Source organism: Geotrypetes seraphini, chromosome 11, assembly GCF_902459505.1.
Source record: "Geotrypetes seraphini chromosome 11, aGeoSer1.1, whole genome shotgun sequence".
NCBI classification, from domain to species: Eukaryota; Metazoa; Chordata; class Amphibia; order Gymnophiona; family Dermophiidae; genus Geotrypetes; species Geotrypetes seraphini.
In genome coordinates this window covers 65538478-65562212 of record NC_047094.1, presented here as the reverse complement: position 1 = coordinate 65562212, position 23735 = coordinate 65538478, and the positions used below count along the sequence as shown (strand labels likewise).

The window sequence follows — 23735 nt, the reverse complement described above, 5'->3', positions numbered from 1 at the left end:
AAAAGAGTTCTATTGTTGCATGACAGAAGAATGTTCTATGTTTATTTTTGATAGAACAGGAGTACATTATTGAACCATTAATGTTTGAAAAGGAAGACATAGAACTATGTTTGTTTTGATGATATTGAATAAAGAGCATTTTATAGAACATTCTAATGCATGAAAATCTATTTGGGCATTAAGAGTGGGATCTCAGAGCTAGATTCACTAACCTCACAGATCTGATCCGTGAGGTTGCCGGGCGCCCGGTTCACGATGCTTCCTCATACAAATGGGGGCGATCAGAGTCACGCCCCCAACCAACTGCATGGATCGCTGGAGAGCAATCCTGACGCATGCGCAGACCATCTTCTTTGCCTGTAGATGATCTCTGCATGTGCTTTTGGTCTCCCTGAACAAAATTGATTTTTTATTTTTTGACTTTTATTTTTGACTCATAAGCCTGTGGTTTTAACCCGCAGGTTTAAAGCAGGGCTGCACTGTGGCGTGTTCTGAAACTTAACAGAACATGCTGTAATGCAGCCCCGCTTTAAACCCGGGGGTTATAACCATTGAGTCAGGGTGGCAAGAGCTGGAGAGTCAGGCCAGAGAGCGGGGCGGCAAGAGCAGGAGAGTCGGGCCAGAGAGCGGTGCGGCAAGAGCAGGAGAGTCGGGTCAGAGAGTGGTGTGGCAAGAGCAGGAGAGTCGGGCCAGAGAGCGGTGCGGCAAGAGCAGGAGAGTCGGGCCAGAGAGCAGGGCGGCAAGAGCCTTAGAAATAAGATGGGTGATTAATAAGATTTTGTGCCTTTGTGGCACAAAAGGATAACGTTGACATCATCAGCATCACAGAAACATGGTGGACTGATGAAAACGTCTGGGACACAGTGCTACCGGGATACAAACTATACCACAGAGACAGAGTGACTCAAAAAGGAGGAGGCATTGCCATATATGTCAAAGAGGGAATTGAATCTACTGGAGAGAACATGCCACAACAGACAGATAAGTTAGAATCTCTATGGGTCAAAATTCCAGGAACAAATGGACCTGAAACGAAGATAGGCATCTACTACCGACCCCCAGGGCAGTTGGAAGAAATTGATGAAGAAATGACAGATGAGATTAAATGCAACTGCAAAGGAGGCAACGCAGTTATCATGGGCGACTTCAACTATCCAGGGATAGAATGGAACCTCTGCACCTTCGGCTGTGCCAGAGAGACCAAGTTCCTGGAAACTGTAGGAGATTGCTTCCTGGAACAACTTGTCAAGGAAAACACGAGAGGAAACACAATTCTGGACTTAATTCTAAATGGGCTGCGAGGACCGGCACAGGATATAGAAGTAGAAGGGACACTGGGAAACAGTGATCACAACATGATCCACTTCAACCTGGAAACAGGGACAAAACATTGGTCCAGAATGACGGCCACGGCGCTAAACTTATGAAAAGGGAATTCTGAAGGGATGAAACGCATGGTGGGGAAGAAGATTAAGAAGAAGATAAACATTGTAAAGACGCTAGAGCAAGCTTGGTCTCTTTTTAAAACTACAGTCACCATAGCACAAAACTTATATATACCACGTATGAACAAGGGATCAAAGAGGAAAAAGAATAAAGAACCAGTGTGGCTCACTGTAGAGGTTAAGAAAACAATCAAAGACAAAAAAAACCTCGTTTAAGGAACGGAAAAGATCAAAAACAGACGAAAATTGGAATAAGCACAAACAATATCAACGCAGGTGCCATAAGGCAGTGAAAGGGGCCAAAAGAGACTACGAGGAAATAATAGCCAAGGAGACGAAAAATTTCAAGGCGTTCTTTCAATATATTAAAGGGAAGTGACCCGCGAAGGAAGCGGTGGGACCATTGGTTGACCAAGGAATAAAGGGAGCGATAAAGGAGGACAAGACAATCGCCGACAAACTGAACATGTTTTTTTCATCTGTATTTACCGAAGAGGATATACACAGCATACCGGAACCCATCAGGATATATACTGGAAGTGAAAACGGGAAACTGACAGGGTTGACGGTAAGTTTAGAAGAGGTATGCAGGCAGATTGATAGGCTCAAGAGCGATAAATCCTCGGGACCGGATGGCATCCATCCGAGGGTCATCAAGGAACTGAAAGGGACCATAGCTGAACTGCTTCAACTGATAGCCAACCTGTTGATCAAAATGGGAAAGATTCCGGAGGACTGGAAGGTGGCAAATGTTACATTGATCTTCAAAAAAGGTTCGAGAGGAGAACCGGGAAACTACAGACCAGTGACTCTGACCTCCGTGCCAGGAAAGATGGTAAAGGCGCTGATAAAGGACCGCATCATCAATCACCTTGATGGGCACGGGCTGATGAGGACCAGCCAGCACGGTTTCAGCAAAGGCAGATCTTGTTTGACAAACTTGCTGCGCTTCTTTGAGGGAGTGAACAGGCAGATAGACAAGGGCGACCTGGTCGACATTGTATATCTGGACTTTCAGAAGGCGTTCGACAAGGTTAACATAGAAACATAGAAATAGATGGCAGATAAGGGCCCACGGCCCATCTAGTCTGCCCACCCTAATGTCCCTCCCCTACCTTTGCCCTGTGAATAGATCCCATGTGCCGATCCCATTTGGCCTTAAAATCAGGCACGCTGCTGGCCTCAATCACCTGTAGTGGAAGACTATTCCAGCGATCAACCACTCTTTCAGTGAAAAAGAATTTCCTGGTGTCACCTCGTAGTTTCCCGCCCCTGATTTTCAACGGATGCCCTCTTGTTGTCGTGGGACCCTTGAAAAAGAAGATATCTTCCTCCGCCTCGATGCGGCCCGTAAGATACTTGAACGTCTCGATCATGTCTCCCCTCTCTCTGCGCTCCTCGAGCGAGTATAGCTGTAATTTGTCACGCCGTTTTTCGTATGGTAGATCCTTGAGTCCCGAGACCATCCGGGTGGCCATTCTTTGCACCGACTCCAGTCTCAGCACATCCTTGCTGAACGACTACTTCAGAAAATTGCGAGCCATGGAATCGAGGGTGAAATACTCATGTGGATAAAAAACTCGCTGGAGCACAGGAAACAGAGAGTGGGGGTGAAAGGACAATACTCGGATTGGAAAAGCGTCACCAGTGGGGTGCCACAGGGCTCGGTGCTTGGACCCGTGCTCTTCAACATCTTTATAAACGATCTGGACATAGGTATGACGAGCGAGGTGATTAATTTTCAGACGATACGAAGTTATTCAGAGTAGTGAAGACACAGGGGGATTGCGAAGATCTGCAATGTGACATAATCAGGCTCGAGGAATGGGCATCGACATGGCAGATGAGGTTCAACGTGGACAAGTGTAAAGTGATGCATGTCGGTAACAGAAATCTCATGCATGAATACAGGATGTCCGGGGCGGTACTTGGAGAAACCTCCCAGGAAAGGGACTTGGGAGTTCTGATCGACAAGTCGATGAAGCCATCCATACAATGTGTGGCGGCGGCGAAAAGGGCGAACAGAATGTTAGGAATGATAAAGAAGGGATCACGAACAGATCATAGAAGGTTATCATGCTGCTGTACCGGGCCATGGTGCCCTCACCTAGAGTACTGCGTACAGCACTGGTTGCCGTACATGAAGAAGGACACGGTACTACTTGAAAGTGTCCAGAGAAGCGCGACGAAGATGGTTAGGGGTTTGGAGGAGCTGCCGTACAGCGAAAGATTAGAGAAACTGGGCCTCTTCTCCCTTGAACAGAGGAGATTGAGAGGGGACATGATCGAAACATTCAAGGTACTGAAGGGGATAGACTTAGTAGATAAAGACAGGTTGTTCACCCTCTCTAAGGTGGGGAGAACGAAAGGGCACTCTCTAAAGTTGAAAGGGGATAGATTCCGTACGAACAAAAGGAAGTTCTTCTTCACCCAGAGAGTGGTGGAAAACTGGAACGCTCTTCCAGAGTCTGTCATAGAAGAAAACACCCTCCAGGGATTCAAGACAAAGTTAGACAAGTTCCTACTAAACAAGAAAGTACCCTGATAGGGATAGTCTCCAGAGGGCCGCCACCGGAGCAGACTGCTGGGCATGATGGATCACTGGTCTGACTCAGCAGCGGCAATTCTTATGTTGTTATGTGGGGCCAGAGAGCGGGATGGCAAAAGCAGGAGAGTCGGGCCAGACAGTGGGGCGGCAGAGAGCAGGACAGTCGGGTCAGAGAGCAGGGCAGTCAGAAAGGAAGTGAGCAACTGGCCCCCAGCAGTTGTTTCTTTGTTGATCGGCTAGCCAAGTCGGTGTTCCTGATTTTGGTTAGTGAATCAATGCCTTCCTACATCTGCTGCGGCACACTAAAGGTAGTGGCTGCAGCTCGAGGCATCCGGAAGTGCGCAGGTGTCGCCATGTGCGATGTCATTACGTTGACGTCCATGCCTGCGCGAAGGCCCTTCAGACGGGCCCTGAGATGCCAGTGGGGTGCCAGCAGGGAAGACAGACGGAGAGGTGCTGGCTGATTGCCTACAAGACGTAGGAAGTCTGACGTCCTGTAGAAGTCAGCCGGCGCCAGCGCCTCTCCTCTTCCCTAGTGTGCTGCAGCATACCTGAAATCTCAGAAGGCACACTAATGTGCCGCGGCACACAGTTTACAATACATTGCTATAACAGATTTGGCATGTAACTCTGCTTTTATAGAATACTAACTTAGCACCAGTTTTATTCCACCTAATTTTTAGCAACCTATATTGAATTTGCCCCAGTATCTTTTTTGAGAAGGGGTGATCAGAACTGCATACATACTCCAGGTATGGGTACACCATAGGTTGATATCATGACTTAGGATTTACAAAACAAAAAAAAAACCCATCACTAACCTTCTGTGAACTTTTAGTTCTGCTGCCACACCGAGCTTTTAGAGAAGTATCTATACCTAAAACCCAGAGAAACCAAGTGCCCATTCTATGCAAAAGACAAGGAAGCTAGGACCCATTTCATACCGAACACCCAGTGAACCTAATGAACGATCAGAATGCAAGAGAACAATATTCATTCTGTAAGAAGTTAAATACCTGTTTTTATATCTGAGATTAAAGGAAACCAGACACCCAAGACTGAAGGGAAACAGGCACCAGATTGATATGTGAACCCACTCGAGACTGAGGGACAGAATCAGGACAGGTGCTTGAGTCTCAGCAGTGAAGGGGACAGGTAAAATGGCAGCTGAAGTCCTGGTAGTGAAGGGGCAGGAAGATTAGGAGCTCATGGGTTATTGGTGAGGGGTAGATAGATTTGGAGGTGGTGTTACAGGAGGCAGAGAACAGGTGGGACTAGAGCAGCTGTTCAGGTTAATAGATCATGTAGTTGCTGAGAGGAGCAGAGCAGGACAGAGATATGAAAGAGGAGAACAGCAGGCCAAAGAGGGAGAGCAAAAGATCAGCCTTCCTTCAAGAAAATATCATCATTGTGGTTTGTGACCTGAAACTACAAGCCATATTATTTGAAATTATTAAAACAGAACAATGGCACAATTTCTCTGCAGTGAAATTTCCAGACGGAACCCTTTTTTAAATTATTATTATCTAAATGGGCTATCATAGCAATCTTATGACTTTATTTTTACTAAATCAGATTAGAAAGAATGACCATCAGTTTTCAAATTTAGTTTCCACAAGCTCCTGAATGCATACAGGTGCCACTTACAAAATCCAGAAATTCTGTCATCTAGTTTACAGACAAGGAGAGGGTGAAGAATGTAATGCTCTTCCATTTAATCAGATTATCAGAACACAGAAATTTCCCAGGGCTGGCAATAAAAGAGCAGTGAAATTGCCCTGCTATGAGGCTCTTTGTAGTCAGAGGCCCCTTGTATGTTCTGCCTCTCCTCCCTGCCTTGGGCCCCTTTGGGTTCTCTTTTCATCTCCCCTATTCCAGAATCGGGTTTTCTATAAGGACTGGGCACAGACTCGGTGTCCTGCTCAGCCATAAAAGAATGAATTTAAAGCTCACAGCTCACCTCTGTAACACACTGTTAGCCACATGAGTTCCAATAGCTGGCCACCAAGCTCACAGATATCCAAGCCCAACATGGCAAGCTGCCTCCGGAGCTGGTCCAGAAACTAAATCACAAACCCAGGCAAAGGCACAAGCTTCGGCTGCCAGCTGACTGCTAATGAAATGGTCCTTTTTGTTGCAGTGCCATGTGAGGGAAGCACTCCTCAAAGACAGCTCTCTGCATCCCTCCCTGGAAGGGCTGCTCCTGCTCCAGCAGATGTAATCATGGGCGAGCTGCTGGGAGCAGCAGACGAGATCGATTTGCTGGCTCTGCTCACCCCTCCCCTCCCTGGGCAGTGCAGCTCCAACCCCATCACTCATTATGTGCCAGACTGCAATGAGCTCATCGCTGTGCCTGCAGCACACAGTGGAATACAAACACCAGAGCTCTCCCACAAGCATGGGGTGTGTGTGGTGAAAGAGATACGGGGCAAATAGATGGGGAAAGGTGTGTGTGCATGTTGGACAGAGGATACAGGGGAATTAGATGGGGAAAAGACGCGAGTATGCTGGAAGGGAGACACAGGGGAATTAGATGGGGGAAAGGTGTGTGTGTGTGTGTGTGTGTGTGTTGGAAGGGAGACACCGGGGAATTAGATGGGGAAAAGATGTGTGTTTGTGAGTGTTGGAAGGCAGACACAGAGGAATTAGATGGAGGAAAGTGGTGTGTGTGTGCAAGAAAAACAGATAAAAGGGAGGGGTATAAATGTGGACACTGGAGATGATGGAAGAGAGATTGAAGAAAGTCTGCTCATGTGAGATATGGGGGAGCTTTGAGTGCAATATGGAGGAGATTTTATGTGACATAAGAGACCATAAGTGACCATGAAGAAAAGAATGCAACCCTGTGTATGTGAAAGGGACATATAAAAAAAAAGAATATGAAATGTTCTTCTTTCCAGTGTTTACTATCAGAGATCAGCTGATGAGGAAAACTAAGCCATCTCAGGAGAAACGGAATTGCTTCTTTACCTGCCCAGATGCTCCACCCTCCCACTTTAGAGCTGTTCCAGATGAAAAACCTAAACCTTGCATTGTAGTAAATGCTGATTATGGAATGATCAGCTTGACTTCTGAAAGATTTTCTCCCTTGATGAATCGGGCTCTATAACATACACAGTAACTTAGTAAATGATGGCAGATAATTTGTTTAGTTTTAATATGTTCCATATAGTCTGCTGGCCCCAAGCCAAACTGTGTTCCTCTACCTTTCCTGATCATCAGATTTATAATACAGGGGTACCTTTAGACTACAGGGCTTGCAAGCTAATTTTAAAAGGCAAATCACCAGTGCATACTAGCCTTCTTGCAAGCTAGCCCCACCCCATTTCTATACTGTGAACGGTGCACACACATGTAGCTGCATCAAGCATATGGGGGAGGGGTAAAGAGATGTTTCACACAATTCTTCAGATAGAGGAGCACCTATTTGTTCATATGAAAGGTTTTGAAAAATTATTCTGAATAAAAAATTTGTCATCTTTGATGATACATTAAAACCCTCTGCTCAGTGTACAGCATCATCTAAAAAAGCTAATAGAAACCTAGGAATTATTAAGAAAAGAATGGGAAACAAAAATGAGAATGTTATAATTCATTTGTATTGCTCCATAGTGCACTGCACCTTGAATACTATGTGCAATTCTGGTCACCACATCTCAAAAAAGATATAGCGGAATTAGAGAAGGGTGACAAAAATGATAAAGAGGATGGGATGACTTCCCTATGAGGAAGGCTAAAGTGGCTAGGGCTCTTCAGCTTGGAGAAGAAATGGCTCGGGGGAGATATGATAGAGGTCTACAAAATAGAGAATGGAGTGGAAAGGGAAGACATGAATCGCTTACTCTTTCCAAAAACACTAGGACTAGGGGGAATGAAATGAAGCTAATAAGTGGTAAATTTAAAACAAACTGGAAAAAAATATTTCATCACTCGTGTATTAAACTCTGGTATTTGTTGCCAGAGAATGTGGTGAAAGCAATTGGCTTAGCAGGGTTTAAGAAAGATTTGAATAATTTCCTAAAAGATGGCCATGGGAAAATCCACTTATTTCTAGGATAAGCACCATAAAATCTGTTTTACTCTTTTGGGATTTTGCCAGGTACTTGTTACCTGGATTGGCCATTGTTGGAAACAGGATAATGGGCTTGATGGACCTTAAGTCTGTCCCAATATGACAAATTTTATGATGTATTTGTGCCCCAATCCCTACCTCCAACTGCCCAAAGCTGTCTCATCTCACACTGTGGGAAGTTCTCCCAGCACTCAAAAAAGGACAAACCCTAAAAAAATAAACAAAAATAAACAAAATACCAAACTCTCCCTAAACCCTGAAATAATATTAAACACAATGCCTCTATATTTACATTACTCATTTCCATATATTTATCTGTTTAGGTATCTCTCAGTTTTTATAAGACCAAGCATTTTGCTTGCTTCTTTTTGCAAGACAAAAGCTTCTGTGCATCTGATGTTCATTACTCATGCCCTCATTGCTTTGTTTTTCAGTTACAACTACCCAAGACAAAAAGAGGTCACTTGGGATTTCTGCTTTACTTTTCTCCTTCCCCAGAAAGGTGAGTCAGGTGTCTCTTTAAATAAAATATTGCTATCAAGGTGGCAATATTACATTATAATGAATATGGCTAACCTTATGCTCATGAGGTCAAGTAACATAGTAGATGATGGCAGATAACGACCAGTGTGGTCCATCCAGTCTGCCTAACAGTCACATTCATTTTTGAGGCAAAGTTAAATTAACAATCTAGTAATTATTTTACTGCTTAAGTTCCACTATAAGATGTTTTTCCTTCTCCCCTGAGATAGGCAAGACCTGTACTCAATATGAATGTAATTTAAAAAAAAAAGTGTTTTCTTGCTCCTGATCTATGTTTCCTCTAAGGACAGACTAGATGTGAGCAAAACTTTTTCTGTGTGAGCAGAGGACTTACTTGATATAAGTGACAAAATTTCCTTTACATTGCCTTATGGTAATCACACATATGATTATCTACCATACAGTAAATATTTAAGTATCGAAAAATTAACTAAATGAATACAAGTTTTTTAATCAAAATTCTGTACAAAAGAGTCAACATTTAGCAATTGGTAGTAATTTTTCTGGATTGTGTTTTAAATGTCATCATACAAAACAATGTCTATGGTGTGTCATTTTGACAAACAAAACATGCAGACTATGTGCGAAAAGATTTTTTGCACAGAAATTTGACTTGTGTGCATGCAGAATTCCCCATGATGTTATCTTTACCATAATGCCAAGCAGTGATGCAGGCTACAGAAACACTCAGGATATAGAGTACTCTGTGTAAGTATTTTCTAGGAATTGCACACCTATACCCAAATGCTCACATCAGTAAAACGGTTCATAGACAACTCGACGAAAGACAAAGGCGCGCGCCGACAACTGAGCGCAAGACGGAGGCGCGCACCAAAGAAAATTACAGTTTTTAGGGGCTCCGACGGGGGGTTTTGTTGGGGAGCCCCCCCAGTTTACTTAATAGATATCGCGCCGGCGTTGTGGGGGGTTGTAACCCTCCACATTTTACTGTAAACTTAACTTTTTCTCTAAAAACAGGGAAAAAGTGAAGTTTTCAGTAAAATGTGGGGGGTTACAACCCCCCAAACCCCCCCCGTCAGAGCCGTAAAAACAGTAATTTTCGAGGTGCGCACCTCCGCGCTGCGCTCAATTGTCTGCGCGCGCCTTTGTCCCTGCGCGCTTTTGACCTGACACCCAGTAAAACAACCTGCAAGTACAATCTTTGTTCTTAAGCTGGCTAAGCAGTAGCTCAACTACTGAAAATGACACTGAGGGCTCCTTTTACAAAGATGCATTTGGGCCTTAACGCGTGGAATAGCACGTGCTAAAATGCCGTGCGAGCTAGTCGCTACTGCCTACTCTTGAGCAGGCGGTAGTTTTTCCAGCTAGCGCGCGCTAATCCAGCGCGTGCACTAAAAACACTAGCGCAGCTTTGTAAAAGGAGCCCTGAATAAAAAGGAGTATCCAATGGATTCTGAAGACAATTTTCTTGATTTCTAAAAAGCTAAAGATTTAAATGCCCCCAAAACTTTTGGCCTGGCAGCCCAACAAAAAAAAAAAGAAAAATTCACAGGTCTAAATTTGCAAATGAATTCAGAGACTTCATGGTGACTAGATAATATATGGAAAGGTGTGAACCAGATATCTAAAAGTGCAAGAGTTGCAACCTATTCTGTGAATCCAAGTTTATTATTAATTTGATATATCACCTTATCATAAGCAATCTCACAAAACATCAACCTAAACTCTTAACTGATCCCCAAGATCCTCATGTATGTATCTAGGGTTCTGTGCTTTCTAATGGAGCAAACAGCAGTGCTGCTGTGGTATTTTCTCTCCAAGATGTGCAATTTACAAATGTTACCCCGACTAGCCTAGAGATTCAGAGGCCCTGTGAACACATTCTATATACTGCAATATAGTATTTATTTATTTAGTCCGTCTTCCCAAAAGAGCCCAGAATGGGTTACAAGTTGACATACATAGTAAAAGGCTAGTAACAAGGTTACAAGTTGACATACAAGCAGACATACATAACAGCACTTTTTTTCTGTGTGATTTACACAATCAAAGTGGTTTATATATTTTAGATACGTACTTATTTGTACCAGGGGCAATGAAGTGTTAAGTAACTTGCCCAGTGTCATAAGGAGCTGCAGTGGGAATCAAACACCCAAGCTCAGTAGGGAGTATGTCTGTGGCTCTCGGTCAAGGATTCGGTTCTGCAATAGCTAGGGTTACCATATGGTTCCAGAATAAAGGTGCACGGATTGAGATATTCAGATTTTACTTCCATTGCTTTCAATGGAAAGCAATGTCTCTCATATGGCATCTTCCCTCTTTCTATGCTCCTTCCATAAACTATCTATCCTGTGCCCCTTCTCTCCTTTGTACATGATTGATTTCAGCTCTGCCACCTCTCCATTTTTCTCTCTCTGTCACCACCCCGTCCCCTATGCTCTGGCATCTCTCTCTTTTCCTTTCTTTCCTTCCCACCCCATGGGCTGGCATCATACCTTCTCTGATTCCCTGGCATCTCTCTCCTTTCCTTTTCTTCCATCTTTCCCTCCCTCTCCATGCTCTGACATCTCCTCCTTCCTTTTCCCTTGGGCTGGCATTCCTTTCTCCTTCCCTCCATGCCCTAGCATCTCCTTTCATTCCCTCCCTCATCTTCCTTCTCCCTCCAGTTGGGTACAACAATTCTCCCCTGCAGCTCCGGACTTCCCTACACCTGCTTCCCCCAAATTGCTGATGCTTCGGTTCTTCTTCCTTCCTCACTTCACCCAGTGGGACCTTGTGGCACCATCAGCTCTCACTCTCTCTAACGTCGGCCCTGCAGCTCTGGACTTCCCCATACCTGCTATCCCCCTCCCCCCCACCGAATTGCTATTATTTTAAATGTTATGGCAGCTGCAGCGCTGTATCCATCATAGGAGAATTCTGCCGTCGGCCTGCCCTGGAACTTTTTCTGCAATAGTGACTTCCTGTTCCCGCCTAGGTGGGCGGCTGCTGCAGGAAGAGTTCCGGGGCAGGCCGAGGTAAAAGTCTTCTCTGATGGATACAACGCCATGGCTGCCATAACATTTAAAATAATAGCGATCCAGTGGGGGGGAGCAGGTGTGGGGAAGTCCAGAGCTGCAGGGCCGGTGTTAAGCATGCTGGTCCAACGTCTCCTTCAAAACCAGGGGTGGGGGGTGTTTGAAGTGGCAGTAGGCAGAAGCGGAGGCTGGTCTGGGGGGGGGGGGGGAGGGCAGGCTTCGGTGCTAGAGGGAGGGGAAGTGATCGCCTGTCCTGTTGTCTCCACGGACAGCTTCGGGACGCTATCCCTAAAAACGGGACATTTTGGCATCCCGAAGCTGTGCGTGGGGACAACGGGACAGGGGATCTAAAAAGGAGACAGTCCCGTTCAAAACGGGACGTATGGTTACCTTATCCTTACTTCTATTGCTTTCAATGGAAGTAAAACCTGGATGTCTCAATCTGTCCTCTTTTTTTCTGGGGCCATATTTTAACCCTACCAGTAGCTCAGCTAGGGGAGATTATAAATAGCAGCAAAATACTCCGGGTTGTTACAAGTGAAGGCTTATGGTATTGCTGCCCAGTCGAGATCAGTATTGAGTGAGTTGGAGGGCCAACAAAACCTGCCAGGCCTAAATATACAGTAAATTCTCAGTTAACCAGCACCCGAATAAATGTAGTTTCTGGGTGGTTGAGGGTCACTATTAAAATTAGGTCTAACTAATGTTATACCCCATACTATGCCATACCATAAACTGTTCCAGACAAATTACTGGACATGTGGTAGGCAAAGTGTGGGCGTACTCAGGTATGGCATGCCAAGTTTACACTTAAATTTCTGCCAGAAATTGATTTGATTTTCATTTTTATTTAAAGTATTACAGTATTTCTTAGATTTTTTTTTTTTTTTGCTGGTTGCTTGAGTTCCGGTTAACAGAGAGTCTACTGTAATTGAAAAAGGTCAAATTTAACGCAAATACTTTTTGTGAGCATTACGAATTTCAAACAGTCACTCTGGCACAGTTGCTTCAGTCTTACATAAGTGCTCATGCCTAACTTCTAGGTATATATTTCAGCTGGTAAGGAAAGTAGGCGCCTACATTTCTTTATAGACTAAGCTCCTTCTAGGCATCCAGTTATAAAGTTCCTCTATGGGGACAATTTTACAACTGTGTCTCCATTTAGGCACCCCAGGACTTACAATAGGAGCCTTTCTATTAACAGCAGCTGGGCCCCCAGGTTCTGTTATGTAATCCAGTATCAGTGTGCCCAATTATACCAGCCAGAAAGTGCGTAACTTACAGTATTCTTATAGAGTCCCCCTTTGAATTTACACACAATCCCCCTAATTCTATATATGGTGCTCAAATTTGCATGTGCAATTTGATTGATCAATGAGTCAATTAGTGCCAAAAATCAGGCACTAATAATCAATTATTAACACTAATTGGCAACAAATTGAATTTACACATACATCTTTGTGGTCTAAAAATTTAAGTGTGGATCTGACAAGGGGGTGTGGCTAGATAGTGCATGCATTGTGATAGAACACAGTGGATCCATGCCCAATGTAAGTGCAAGAATTTATGTAGGGATACTGAAAAGTTTCCAGCCCAACAAACATCCTAAATTCTGAGCTTTATTTTGCCACTATAGCTGAAAAAGAGAGTTATTTTATTTGGTAAATTGCCAATTTGCAGAATCATAATGCTATGCTTTGACATTGTTTCAGATCATTCATTGAACCATGTCAACAAAAAGTATGGAATTTTCAAGTGTGGAACTCTGAACTGTCATGAAGTTCCTATTCCAGCAGAAGAAAACTCCAAAGGAAATCCATGAGTGTATGATGCAAACATTGAGTGACAAATGCCCAGTTAAGAAGTGGTGAGCAAACTTTCAGCATGGAGATTTCAAGACAGAAGATGCAGCAAGGTCTGGGAAGCCTTGCTGCAAACGGTGACAACTCCTGAAATTGTTAACCATGTCTAAGACCTGATTTTGGCAGATTGGCGAATATCAGCTAAAACAATTGCTGAGACACTCCAGGTATACAGGGAATGTGTGGGTGTATAATCCGCGAGCAGCTGGGTATGCATAAGCTGTCAGCCAAGTGGATGCCCAAATGTTTGAATACTGATGAGAAACGATATCGAGTGGACACTTTCAAGTTGATTTTGCAGCATTTTCAGCGAGGCTTTTGGAAAGACTAGCCACTGTTGATGAAACATGGTTACACCACTATGATCCTGAGACAAAACAACAATCCATGCAATGGCTGCACTCAGGTTCTCCAAGGCCAAGGGAATTCAAGACCCAAAAGCCAGCAGGAAAGGTCATGGCCACTGTGTTTTTGGATCAAGAAGGTGTTATAATGACTGATCAATTTCCAAGGGGCCAAACAAGTAATGCAGAATACTACTGTAACTTGTGCTGATTAAAGGAGGCATTGAAAGAAAAAAGAAGTTAGGGAAGCTGTAGAAAAGAGTTCTCTTTTTGCAAGACAATGCATCTGCTCACAATGCTAGCAAAATGATGGAAGTTTTGATACAGTTGGGGTTTCAGAGCATAGACCATCCACCCTACTCACCAGATCTTGCTCCATCTGACTATTTTCTGTTTCCAAAACTTAAGAGTTTGAAAAAACAACAATTTTCCTGTGATTCGGAGGTGACTGCAGAAGCAGAGAATTATTTCAGTGACCAGACATCAGAGTATTTTTTGGAAGCGTTACAGAAACTTCAGGCATGATGCGACAAGTGTGTTGAACTTAGGAATGAATATGTGTAATAACTTGTAAGTTTCGTGGCTCCACATCATTCCCTTCTTGGTTGGGCTGAGAACTATTCAGCACCCCCGCATGTTATAAGTCCTCGTGCCTAAAACCGGGTCCAGATCCTGGTGCTAAGCGCTATTCCATAGAACAGTGCCCACCTTTGAGTGCTGTTTATAGAATAGCACTTTTTTTTCCACACACAAAGTTGGATGCCATTTACTGAATTTAATTTGAGTCCTATCACAGATTAGCGCTTAAGCATGTTGCAGGCACTTTCATGGTTAGTATACACTTCTACATATAAGTATTAGTATTCCAGAATGAAGGGGACACAGATATGAGCATCTAGATTATAGACTTGCACATTACATGCTCCAAAAATTGACTCTATGTGACATGCTACATGTCTATATACTTCAACGCCAATAAAAGGGTAAACAAAGAAACACAGAAAAATGAAGGCACATAAAGACTATGGGCTCCTTTTATCAAGGTGTGCTACGGGGGTTAGCGCGTCGGCCATTTCATCACGCAAGCCAAAATACTAACGCCTCGTCAATGGAGGCGTTAGCGACTAGCGCGGAAGGCGGTTTTAATGTGCAGTACTAATTGTATGGCACCAACAAAAATGGAGCAGCTTGTTAGAGAACCGACGAGAGGAAATGCCACTCTGGATTTAATCCTAAATGGACTAAGGGGACCTGCAAAGGAAGTGAAAGTAGTGGGACCGTTGGGAAACAGTGATCATAATATGATCAAGTTCAAGGTTGAAGTAGGCATACCGAACGGAAAGAGAACCATAGCGACATCTTTCAACTTCAGGAAAGGAAACTATGAAGCAATGAGGGAAATGGTAAGGAAGAAACTTAGGAACACTTCCAAAAAATGGCAAACAGTAGAACATGCCTGGTCTTTTTTCAAAGACACGGTGAGCGAGGCACAAAATCTGCACATCCCCAGATTCAGAAAGGGGTGCAAAAAGGGTCGAACAAAAGACCCAGTATGGATGACTAAAATAGTGAAGGAAGCGATAGGCAATAAGAAAAATTCATTCAGGAAATGGAAAAAGGACAAAACTGAAGGGAACCATAAGGAGCACAGGAAGTATCAAAAAGAATGTCACCGTGTGGTTCGAAAAGCCAAAAGAGAGTATGAAGAGAGGCTAGCCAGGGAGGCACGAAATTTCAAACCGTTCTTCAGATATGTTAAAGGGAAACAGCCAGCTAGGGAGGAGGTGGGACCGCTGGACGAAGGAGACAAGAAGGGAGCGGTGAAGGAGGAGAAAGAAGTCGCAGAAAGACTCAACATGTTCTTCTCGTCTGTATTTACAAACGAAGACACAACCTACATACCGGAACCTGAACAAATCTTCAATGGAAATCAAGCAGAAAAATTAACATCCATGGAAGTGAGCCTTGATGATGTACATAGGCAGATAGAAAAACTTAAAACTGACAAATCCCCGGGTCCGGACGGAATCCATCCCAGGGTTCTGAAGGAATTAAAGGAGGAGATAGCGAAACTACTGCAGCAAATTTGCAACCTATCCTTGAAAACAGGCATGATCCCGGAGGATTGGAAGATAGCCAATGTCACGCCCATCTTTAAAAAGGGATCAAGAGGTGACCCGGGAAACTACAGACCAGTGAGTTTGACCTCGGTTCCGGGGAAACTGGCGGAAACACTGATTAAAGAACACATCGATGAACATCTGGAAAGAAACGAACTTTTGAAAACAACCCAACATGGTTTCTGCAGGGGGAGATCGTGCCTAACGAACTTATTGCACTTCTTCGAAGGTATTAACAAACGGATGGACAGAGGAGACCCCATAGACATTATATACCTTGATTTCCAAAAAGCCTTTGACAAGGTGCCTCACGAACGTCTACTCCGGAAACTGAAGAACCATGGAGTGGACGGAGACATACATAGATGGATCAGAAACTGGTTGGCGGGTAGGAAACAGAGGGTAGGGGTGAAAGGCCACTACTCGGACTGGATGAGGGTCACGAGTGGTGTTCCGCAGGGCTCAGTGCTCGGGCCGCTGTTATTTAATATATTCATAAATGATCTAGAAACAGGCACGAAGTGTGAGATAATAAAATTTGCGGACGATACAAAACTATTTAGTGGAGCTGGGACTAAAGAGGAATGTGAAGAATTGCAAAGGGACTTGAACAAATTGGGGGAATGGGCGGCGAGATGGCAGATGAAGTTCAACGTTGAGAAATGTAAAGTATTGCATGTTGGAAACAGAAACCCGAGGTACAACTATACGATGGGAGGGATATTATTGAATGAGAGCAACCAAGAAAGGGACTTGGGGGTAATGGTGGACATGACAATGAAGCCGACGGCACAGTGCGCAACAGCCGCTAAGAAAGCAAATAGAATGCTAGGCATAATCAAGAAGGGTATTACAACAAGGACAAAAGAAGTTATCCTGCCATTGTATCGGGCGATGGTGCGCCCGCATCTGGAATACTGCGTCCAATATTGGTCTCCGTACCTTAGGAAGGATATGGCGTTACTCGAGAGGGTTCAGAGGAGAGCGACACGCTTGATAAAAGGGATGGAAAACCTCTCATACGCTGAGAGATTGGAGAAAACTGGGTCTCTTTTCCCTGGAGAAGAGGAGACTTAGAGGGGATATGATAGAGACTTATAAGATCATGAAGGGCATAGAGAGAGTAGAGAAGGACAGATTCTTCAAACTTTCGAAAAATAAAGAACAAGAGGACACTTGGAAAAGTTGAAAGGGGACAGATTTAAAACGAATGCTAGGAAGTTCTTCTTTACCCAACGAGTGGTGGACACCTGGAATGCGCTTCCAGAGGGCGTAATAGGGCAGAGTACAGTACAGGGGTTTAAGAAAGGATTGGACATTTTCCTGCTGGAAAAGGGGATAGAAGGGTATAGATAGAGGATTACTGCACAGGTCCTGGACCTGTTGGGCCACCGCGTGTGCGGACTGCTGGGCACGATGGACCTCTGGTCTGACCCAGCAGAGGCATTGCTTATGTTCTTATGATAAGAAAAAAAAGGATAAAAACATTCATATAATTCTTTTGAGATTGTTCTTTATTTACTATCAGCACATAGATAGGCACTTTTAACAATATTATTGATGAACTGGTATTGTTCACAGTTTATAAAGTATTTCTATAAGAATAGATTTTTATTGGGGTTTTTTTAAATTATTTTGTGCAATGATTAAATTGAAATAGTTGCTACCATAACCAGAATGTTTGGACTGGTGCAACAGTATAAGAACAACAAAATAATTTCTGTAAAATTTGAAGGTTTTTTTTTAAAGAAAACTTTATATTGGATGTTTATTTCTGATACTTTCTTAAAAACAAACACTGTGGGGTGGTCAACACCAAAAAAAGACGGTCCAGTCTCCCATAGCAATAGACCTTGGTACCTCAACAGTACAAATGTTTTCAGCAAAACAATGTGGAACCAGTCCCTGGACTCCCAGAGGTTAAAATGATGTTTATTAATACAAAATTAAAATGCAATATACAATATGATAAAAGCCAACAAAGCTTCAATTAATAAAGTCACTTGCTGTAAACAGATATCCAGATCCTACACGGGCCGTGTTTTGGCAATATTTGCTTTCTTCAGGGATCCTAAAACACAGCAATAAAAACACAGCAGCTCGACAGCAACTCTCACAGATGTTTTCTGTGAAGCTGCTGTGCTTTTATTGCTGTATTCGAGGACCCCTGAAGGCAAATATTGCTGAAACACGGCCCATGTAGGGTCTGGATATCTGTTTACAGCAAGTGACTTTATTAATTGAAGCTTTGTTGGCTTTTATCATATTGTGTATTGCATTTTAATTTTGTATTAATAAACATCATCGTTTTATTTCTGATACTTTAACATAGCATACTGTCCTGATCTGAGGAAGGAGGTTTTGGCCTCTAAAAGCTAATAAAAAAAATGTATTGTTAGTTTATTAAAAAAGTATCATCTAATTTTCCATTTTTGTTTTATTTTTATATCTTAATTTGTAATATGATTGAAGTATGTCAGTTTTTGAAATTGTACACCTACTATTTTTATATTTTGCACAATACAGGGAGCCACGTGTCACCGTTTTCTTTCTCTAATGCTGCATTGTATTCTGGCTTCTTGGGGGTTCAGTTTACTTTCAAATGTTCTGAAAACTTTAATAGGGTGTTTTTAAGATTACAGATGAAGAAAATCTGATTTTAATACTTTGTACATCAGAGGTATGCCTAGTTACTGTATAATCCACCTTGACACATCTGCCAGTGGAGCTGCTGCTGGTGCCATTGGGGGAAGGTCTTCAGCTATGGGGATTGGTATCTCTGTCGGGTCAGGTGTTTTTAAATGGTAAGTTGAATAGGGAGAGGATTGAAAGTGGAATGGGGGAAGAAGCCAAAATCTGCTGGTTTTTGTTTCCACCTTCCTCATCCACAAAGAGTTTCTCAGCCAATTTGCTGGTCCGTAAGGAGGAAATGTTGCTCTACACTTCATTAGTACCGTATTTTCACGCATATAACGCATGCGTTATACACGATTTTACAAACCGTGCATAACCATGCGCGTTATACGTGTGAGCGCGTTGTACAAATTTTTTTTTTCATTCTGATCCGGCATCTCCCCTGCGAACCGGCATCCTCCCCCCCGCTCGAGTCACCCCCCCTCCCCCGCGATCCTACATCCCCCCAGCACCGCAAAACATCTCTTACCCGATTGGGCACCGGCACCAGCACCAATGCACAGGACGTGCCAGTGCCCGAAGATCCTCCCTCGTTAGGCTGGGCTGGGTTGGGCGGTGCGAGGGAGATCCTCCTTCTTCCCTGTGCCGGGCTGGACTGGGCTTTGAGCATTTGCGCATGCTCTGAGAATCTCGGAGAGAGCGAGACCAGAAGGCTTTGAGCATGCACAAATGCTCAAAGCCCAGTCCAGCCCGGCACAGGGAAGAAGGAGGATCTCCCTCGCACCGCCCAGCCCAGCCCAACCCAACGAGGGAGGATCTTCAGGCACTGGCACTGGCACGTCCTGTGCATTGGTGCTGGTGCCGGTGCCCAATCGGGTAAGAGATGTTTTGCGGTGCTGGGGGGGATGTAGGATCGCGGGGGAGGGTGACGCGAGCGGGGGGGGGAGGATGCCGGTTCGCAGGCCAGAAGAGTAAGCGGGAGTGGGAGGAGGTTATAGCAGCATGCGCGGTATATGCGTGTGCGTGCTATATTAAAAATTTTTTTACAGAAATGCTTTGGACCCGCACGCTATACGCGTATGCGTGCTATACACGTATATGCGTTATATGCGTGAAAATACAGTAGTTCTGAAACAAGCCACCCATTCAAAGCAGACACAGACGGGTCCATTTTTACAGATTATCTATTTACAGATTATCTATCAAGTGAGAAAAACTTTCAAAGAAAATCATTTCAAACTGCTGCTTCCGCACTGCTGAGAGCTAGAGCACCTCTCAGTACCCTAATGGCATGAAAGTAGCCAGCAGATGGCAGTGAAGCCACATCACACAATGACAGCCAAACCCCCAAAGCAGCTTCCCAAACTATTGGGTTTCCAGCTCTGATGCAATCCTAATACACCATAGTGCAGGGATGGGCAAGTTTGGTCCTCAAGGACCACAACCCAGTCAGGTTTTCAGCATTTACCAAAGAATATGCACGCAATTTATTTATATTCAAAGAAATCTCATACATATTCATTGGGGCAATGCTGAAAACCTAACTGAGTTGCAGCCCTCAAGAATGGAGATAAAGGCCAAATGGCCCATACAATCTGCCTATCCGCAGTAACCATTATCTCTTCCTCTCTCTAAGAGAGATCCCACATGCCTATCACACGATTTCTTGAATTCACACACAGTTTGTGTCTCCACCACCTCCTCCGGGAGACTGTTCAACACATCTACCATCCTTTCTGTAAAAAAATATTTCCTTAAATTACTCCTGAGCCTATCACCTCTCAACTTAATTCTATGCCTTCTCATTCCAGAGCTTATTTCAAATGAAAGACTCGACTCGTGCATTTACGCCATGTAGGTATTAAACGTCTCTATCGTATCTCTCCTTTCCTACAAAGTATACATATTGAGATCTTTAAGTCTGTCCCCATACGCCTTATAACAAAGACCACACACCATTTTAGTAGCTTTCTTCTGGACTGACTCCATCCTTTTTATATCTTTTTGAAGGTGCAGTCTCCAGAATTGTACACAATATTCTAAATGAGGCTTCAATACTTTCTTTTTCGTACTAGCCATACCTCTTCCTAAGGCACCCTAGCATGCTTCTAACATTCGCTGTCACTTTTTCAACCTGTTTGGCCACCTTAAGATCTTCTGTCGTGCACATAAGTTCTTTACCCCTAAACTGTACCATTCCTTTGGGTTTTTGCAGCCCAAATGCATGACCTTGCATTTCTTAGCATTAAATTTTAGCTGCCAAATTTCAGATCATTCTTCAAGCTTCACTAGGTCTTCCTTCTTGTTATTCACACCATCCGGAATGTCTACTCTGTTGTAGATTTTGGTATCATCTGCAAAGAGGCAAATCTCACCTGACAGCCCTTCAGCAATATCGCTTATAAAAATGATAAAAACAATAGGCCCAAGAACAGAACCTTGAGGCACACCACTGGTAACATCCCTTTCCTCAGAGCAATCTCCATTGACCACTTCCCTCTGTCACCTTCCACTCATCAGTTCCTGACCCAGCCTGTCACTTTGGGGTCCATCCCGAGGGCACTCAATTTATTTATTAGACGCCTGTGTGGAACACTTTCAAAGACTTTGCTAAAATCTAAATACACCACATCTAGCACACTCCCTCTATCTAATTATCTGGCCACCTAGTCAAAGAAATTGATCAGATTTGTCTGACAAGACCTACCTCTAGTGAATCCATGTTGCCTCTGGGTCTGTAATCCATTCATCGGATTCCAGAAATTTCATCATTTTCTATTTTAAAAGCGCTTCCATTAACTTACTTACCACAGAAGTCAGATTTACTTGCCTGTAATTCCCTACTTCCACTTTTGTGTAGAGGGACCATATCTGCCCTTCTCCAGTCCTCCATTACCACTCCTGACTCTAGAGAAGCATTGTAAAGGTCAGTCAGTGGAGCCACCAGAACTTCCTTCAGCACCTTCGGATGTACCGTACATCATCCGGGCCTATAACTTTGTCTACCTTTAATTTAGCTAGCTCCTCACAAACAGAATCCTCTGAAAATCGATCAGGGTCTACCACTACTCCGTGTTTGTCTTCTGCAGTCCCGTTCCTGGTGCTTCAGCCGTGAAGACAAAACAGAAGTATTTGTTAAGCAAGTCAGCCTTTTCTTTATCAGCTTCTACATATTTATCCCCTTAAAAGTGCCACTTTTGTACTTCTTCCTATCACTGATATATCTATAAAATGTTTTGTCTCCACGTTTTACCATATCAGCTATGGTTTCTTCCATTAGTATCTTTACTTTCCTGACTACTCGACCAGCCTCTCTTAACTTTTCCAGATATTTTTGCCTGTCTTCTTCTTTCTGTGAACTTTTGTAGTTTATGAAAGCTAACCTCTTATTCCTTACCTTCTCAGCTACTATTTTTGAGAACCAAAGTGGCCTTCTTTTCCTCTTACTTTTACTTACTTGCCTCACAAAAGGTCTGTCACCCTTATAATAATTCCTTTCAGTTTTGCCCACTGCATTTCTACTCCTTCCACATGTTCCCATCCAGACAATTCCTTGACTTAATTAATCCCCTATCCGAACAAAGTTCATTTTTTTAAAGACTAGAGCCTTTACTTTTGAATAAGCCCTCTCTAAACTGTACCATGCAGTGATCATTGGATGCCAGATGATCACCCACTGTAACAACAGAAACACTTTTCCCATTTGTGTTACCTGGTCCAATCTCCAGGGCTGGTCTAAGGATGCCTAATGTACTAAGGACCCCTTTTTCAAAGTCTTGATAGTGAGTAGCAATGTGGCAAATGCGACACAGCCCCAGGAATTTGCCACACAAGACTTGCTACAATGATTTTGTAAGAGAGACTTTATGTGAACCTTCAGCCATGCCCCCTCCCCTCCTTGGGGAAGCTCAAGACCCTAACCCTGCTTCTCGCCTGGTAATGCATTTACAGACTGTACTTTCAAATGACTCCAGCTGCTTTTGCAGTGAGACAGTGAGGGCTGAGTATTGGTGATTGTACTGCTTCTGCCCTAAGCAACTGCCTAGTTTGCCTAGAGATAGGGTGTCAGGCCTACCCTCTCTCTATTCTCCTGGAATAGCTATCCGAACTCTTACAGTGTTATCTTACGTAGCTACCTCTATCACTCTGCACAGTCATATTAAACCAAAGTCTATTTAAAAAAAGGAGGGGCCTAGTGGCTAGAGCAGCTGTCTCAGCACCCAGAAGTTGCGAGTTCAATTCTCACTGCAGCTCCTTGCAGCTCTGAACTTGAGGAGGGAGGATGGAGAGAAAGAGATGGAGAGAGAGAGAGAGAGAGGCACCCTTGAGGAGGGGGGTTGGAGGGAGAGAAAAGCACTTAAAGGGTACAGAGGATGGGAAGGGAGACTAAGGGGTGAAAGGTGGTGGGTGGGGCAAAAATGATTGAAGGCGGAAGCAGTGCTGGAGTGAGAGCAGGGCGGGGAGTGGATGGGGAAGATTGTGACTTTTTGTTCATTTGGATTGATGATTACCTCCATTTGCAAGAGTGATGTCATTTTCAGTGATGTTCATTTTACAGTGACCCCTGATGCAGACAGATTGATCTTCATCACTGTATATCCTGGACTGAAATAAACATCATTGTTTTTAATCCCGCTGGCTCTGGTGGATGGCATATTGTCCTGTCCCACTGTTTTCCGTATCTTCTTTTTTGACTTCACAAATATGGTAACCCTACTCCTAGTATCTTTTAATTCCTTCAGTGCTGGGCTCACAGCTATGGTTATCATATTTTGAGTGGTAAAACCCCAAACACATTGCCACGCCCCATTCTGGCTGCGTCTGGAGGGCCTGGAGCATGTGCAGATGTGTGTGACATCATCCATGCATGCTCAGAGGCCATCCAGATGCGGCTGGAGTTCGCCAGGGCTTTCCAAAACCCAGAAAAATTGCTGGGTTGGAAAGTCTGTCCAGGCATCTGGACAATCCTCTAAAAAGAGGACATGTCCAGGTTTTCCTGGACATCTGGTAACCCTACTTACAGCAAGCAGCCACTCAGACCAGCAGCTTGCGCCGGCACTGAGCCTTCCCTCTCATGCAACTTCCTAATCCTGGAAACAGGAAGTTGTATCAGAGGGAAGGTTCAGGGCCAGCACAAGTAGCCAGTATGAGTTGCTGCTTGCTGCTGGCCCAGCACTGAAGTATATAAA

The 23735-nt window shown here is 43.9% G+C and overlaps 1 protein-coding gene across 4 annotated transcripts in view; it reads right to left on the bottom strand.

Annotated features, from left to right (window-relative positions):
- ARHGDIG (Rho GDP dissociation inhibitor gamma) overlaps positions 1 to 23735 on the bottom strand; it is a 110873-nt gene that overhangs the window by 57990 nt on the left and 29148 nt on the right. Inside the window, exon 1 of one of the 4 annotated variants that reach the window (XM_033964045.1) lies at positions 5954 to 6183. The exons of the other annotated variants lie outside the window; for them this stretch is intronic. Within the exon in view, the coding sequence (XP_033819936.1) occupies positions 5954 to 6026 (73 nt within the window). The 5' untranslated portion in view covers positions 6027 to 6183. Of the gene's footprint in view, positions 1 to 5953; positions 6184 to 23735 lie in introns of those variants that run through there. 4 annotated transcript variants of the gene reach the window in all.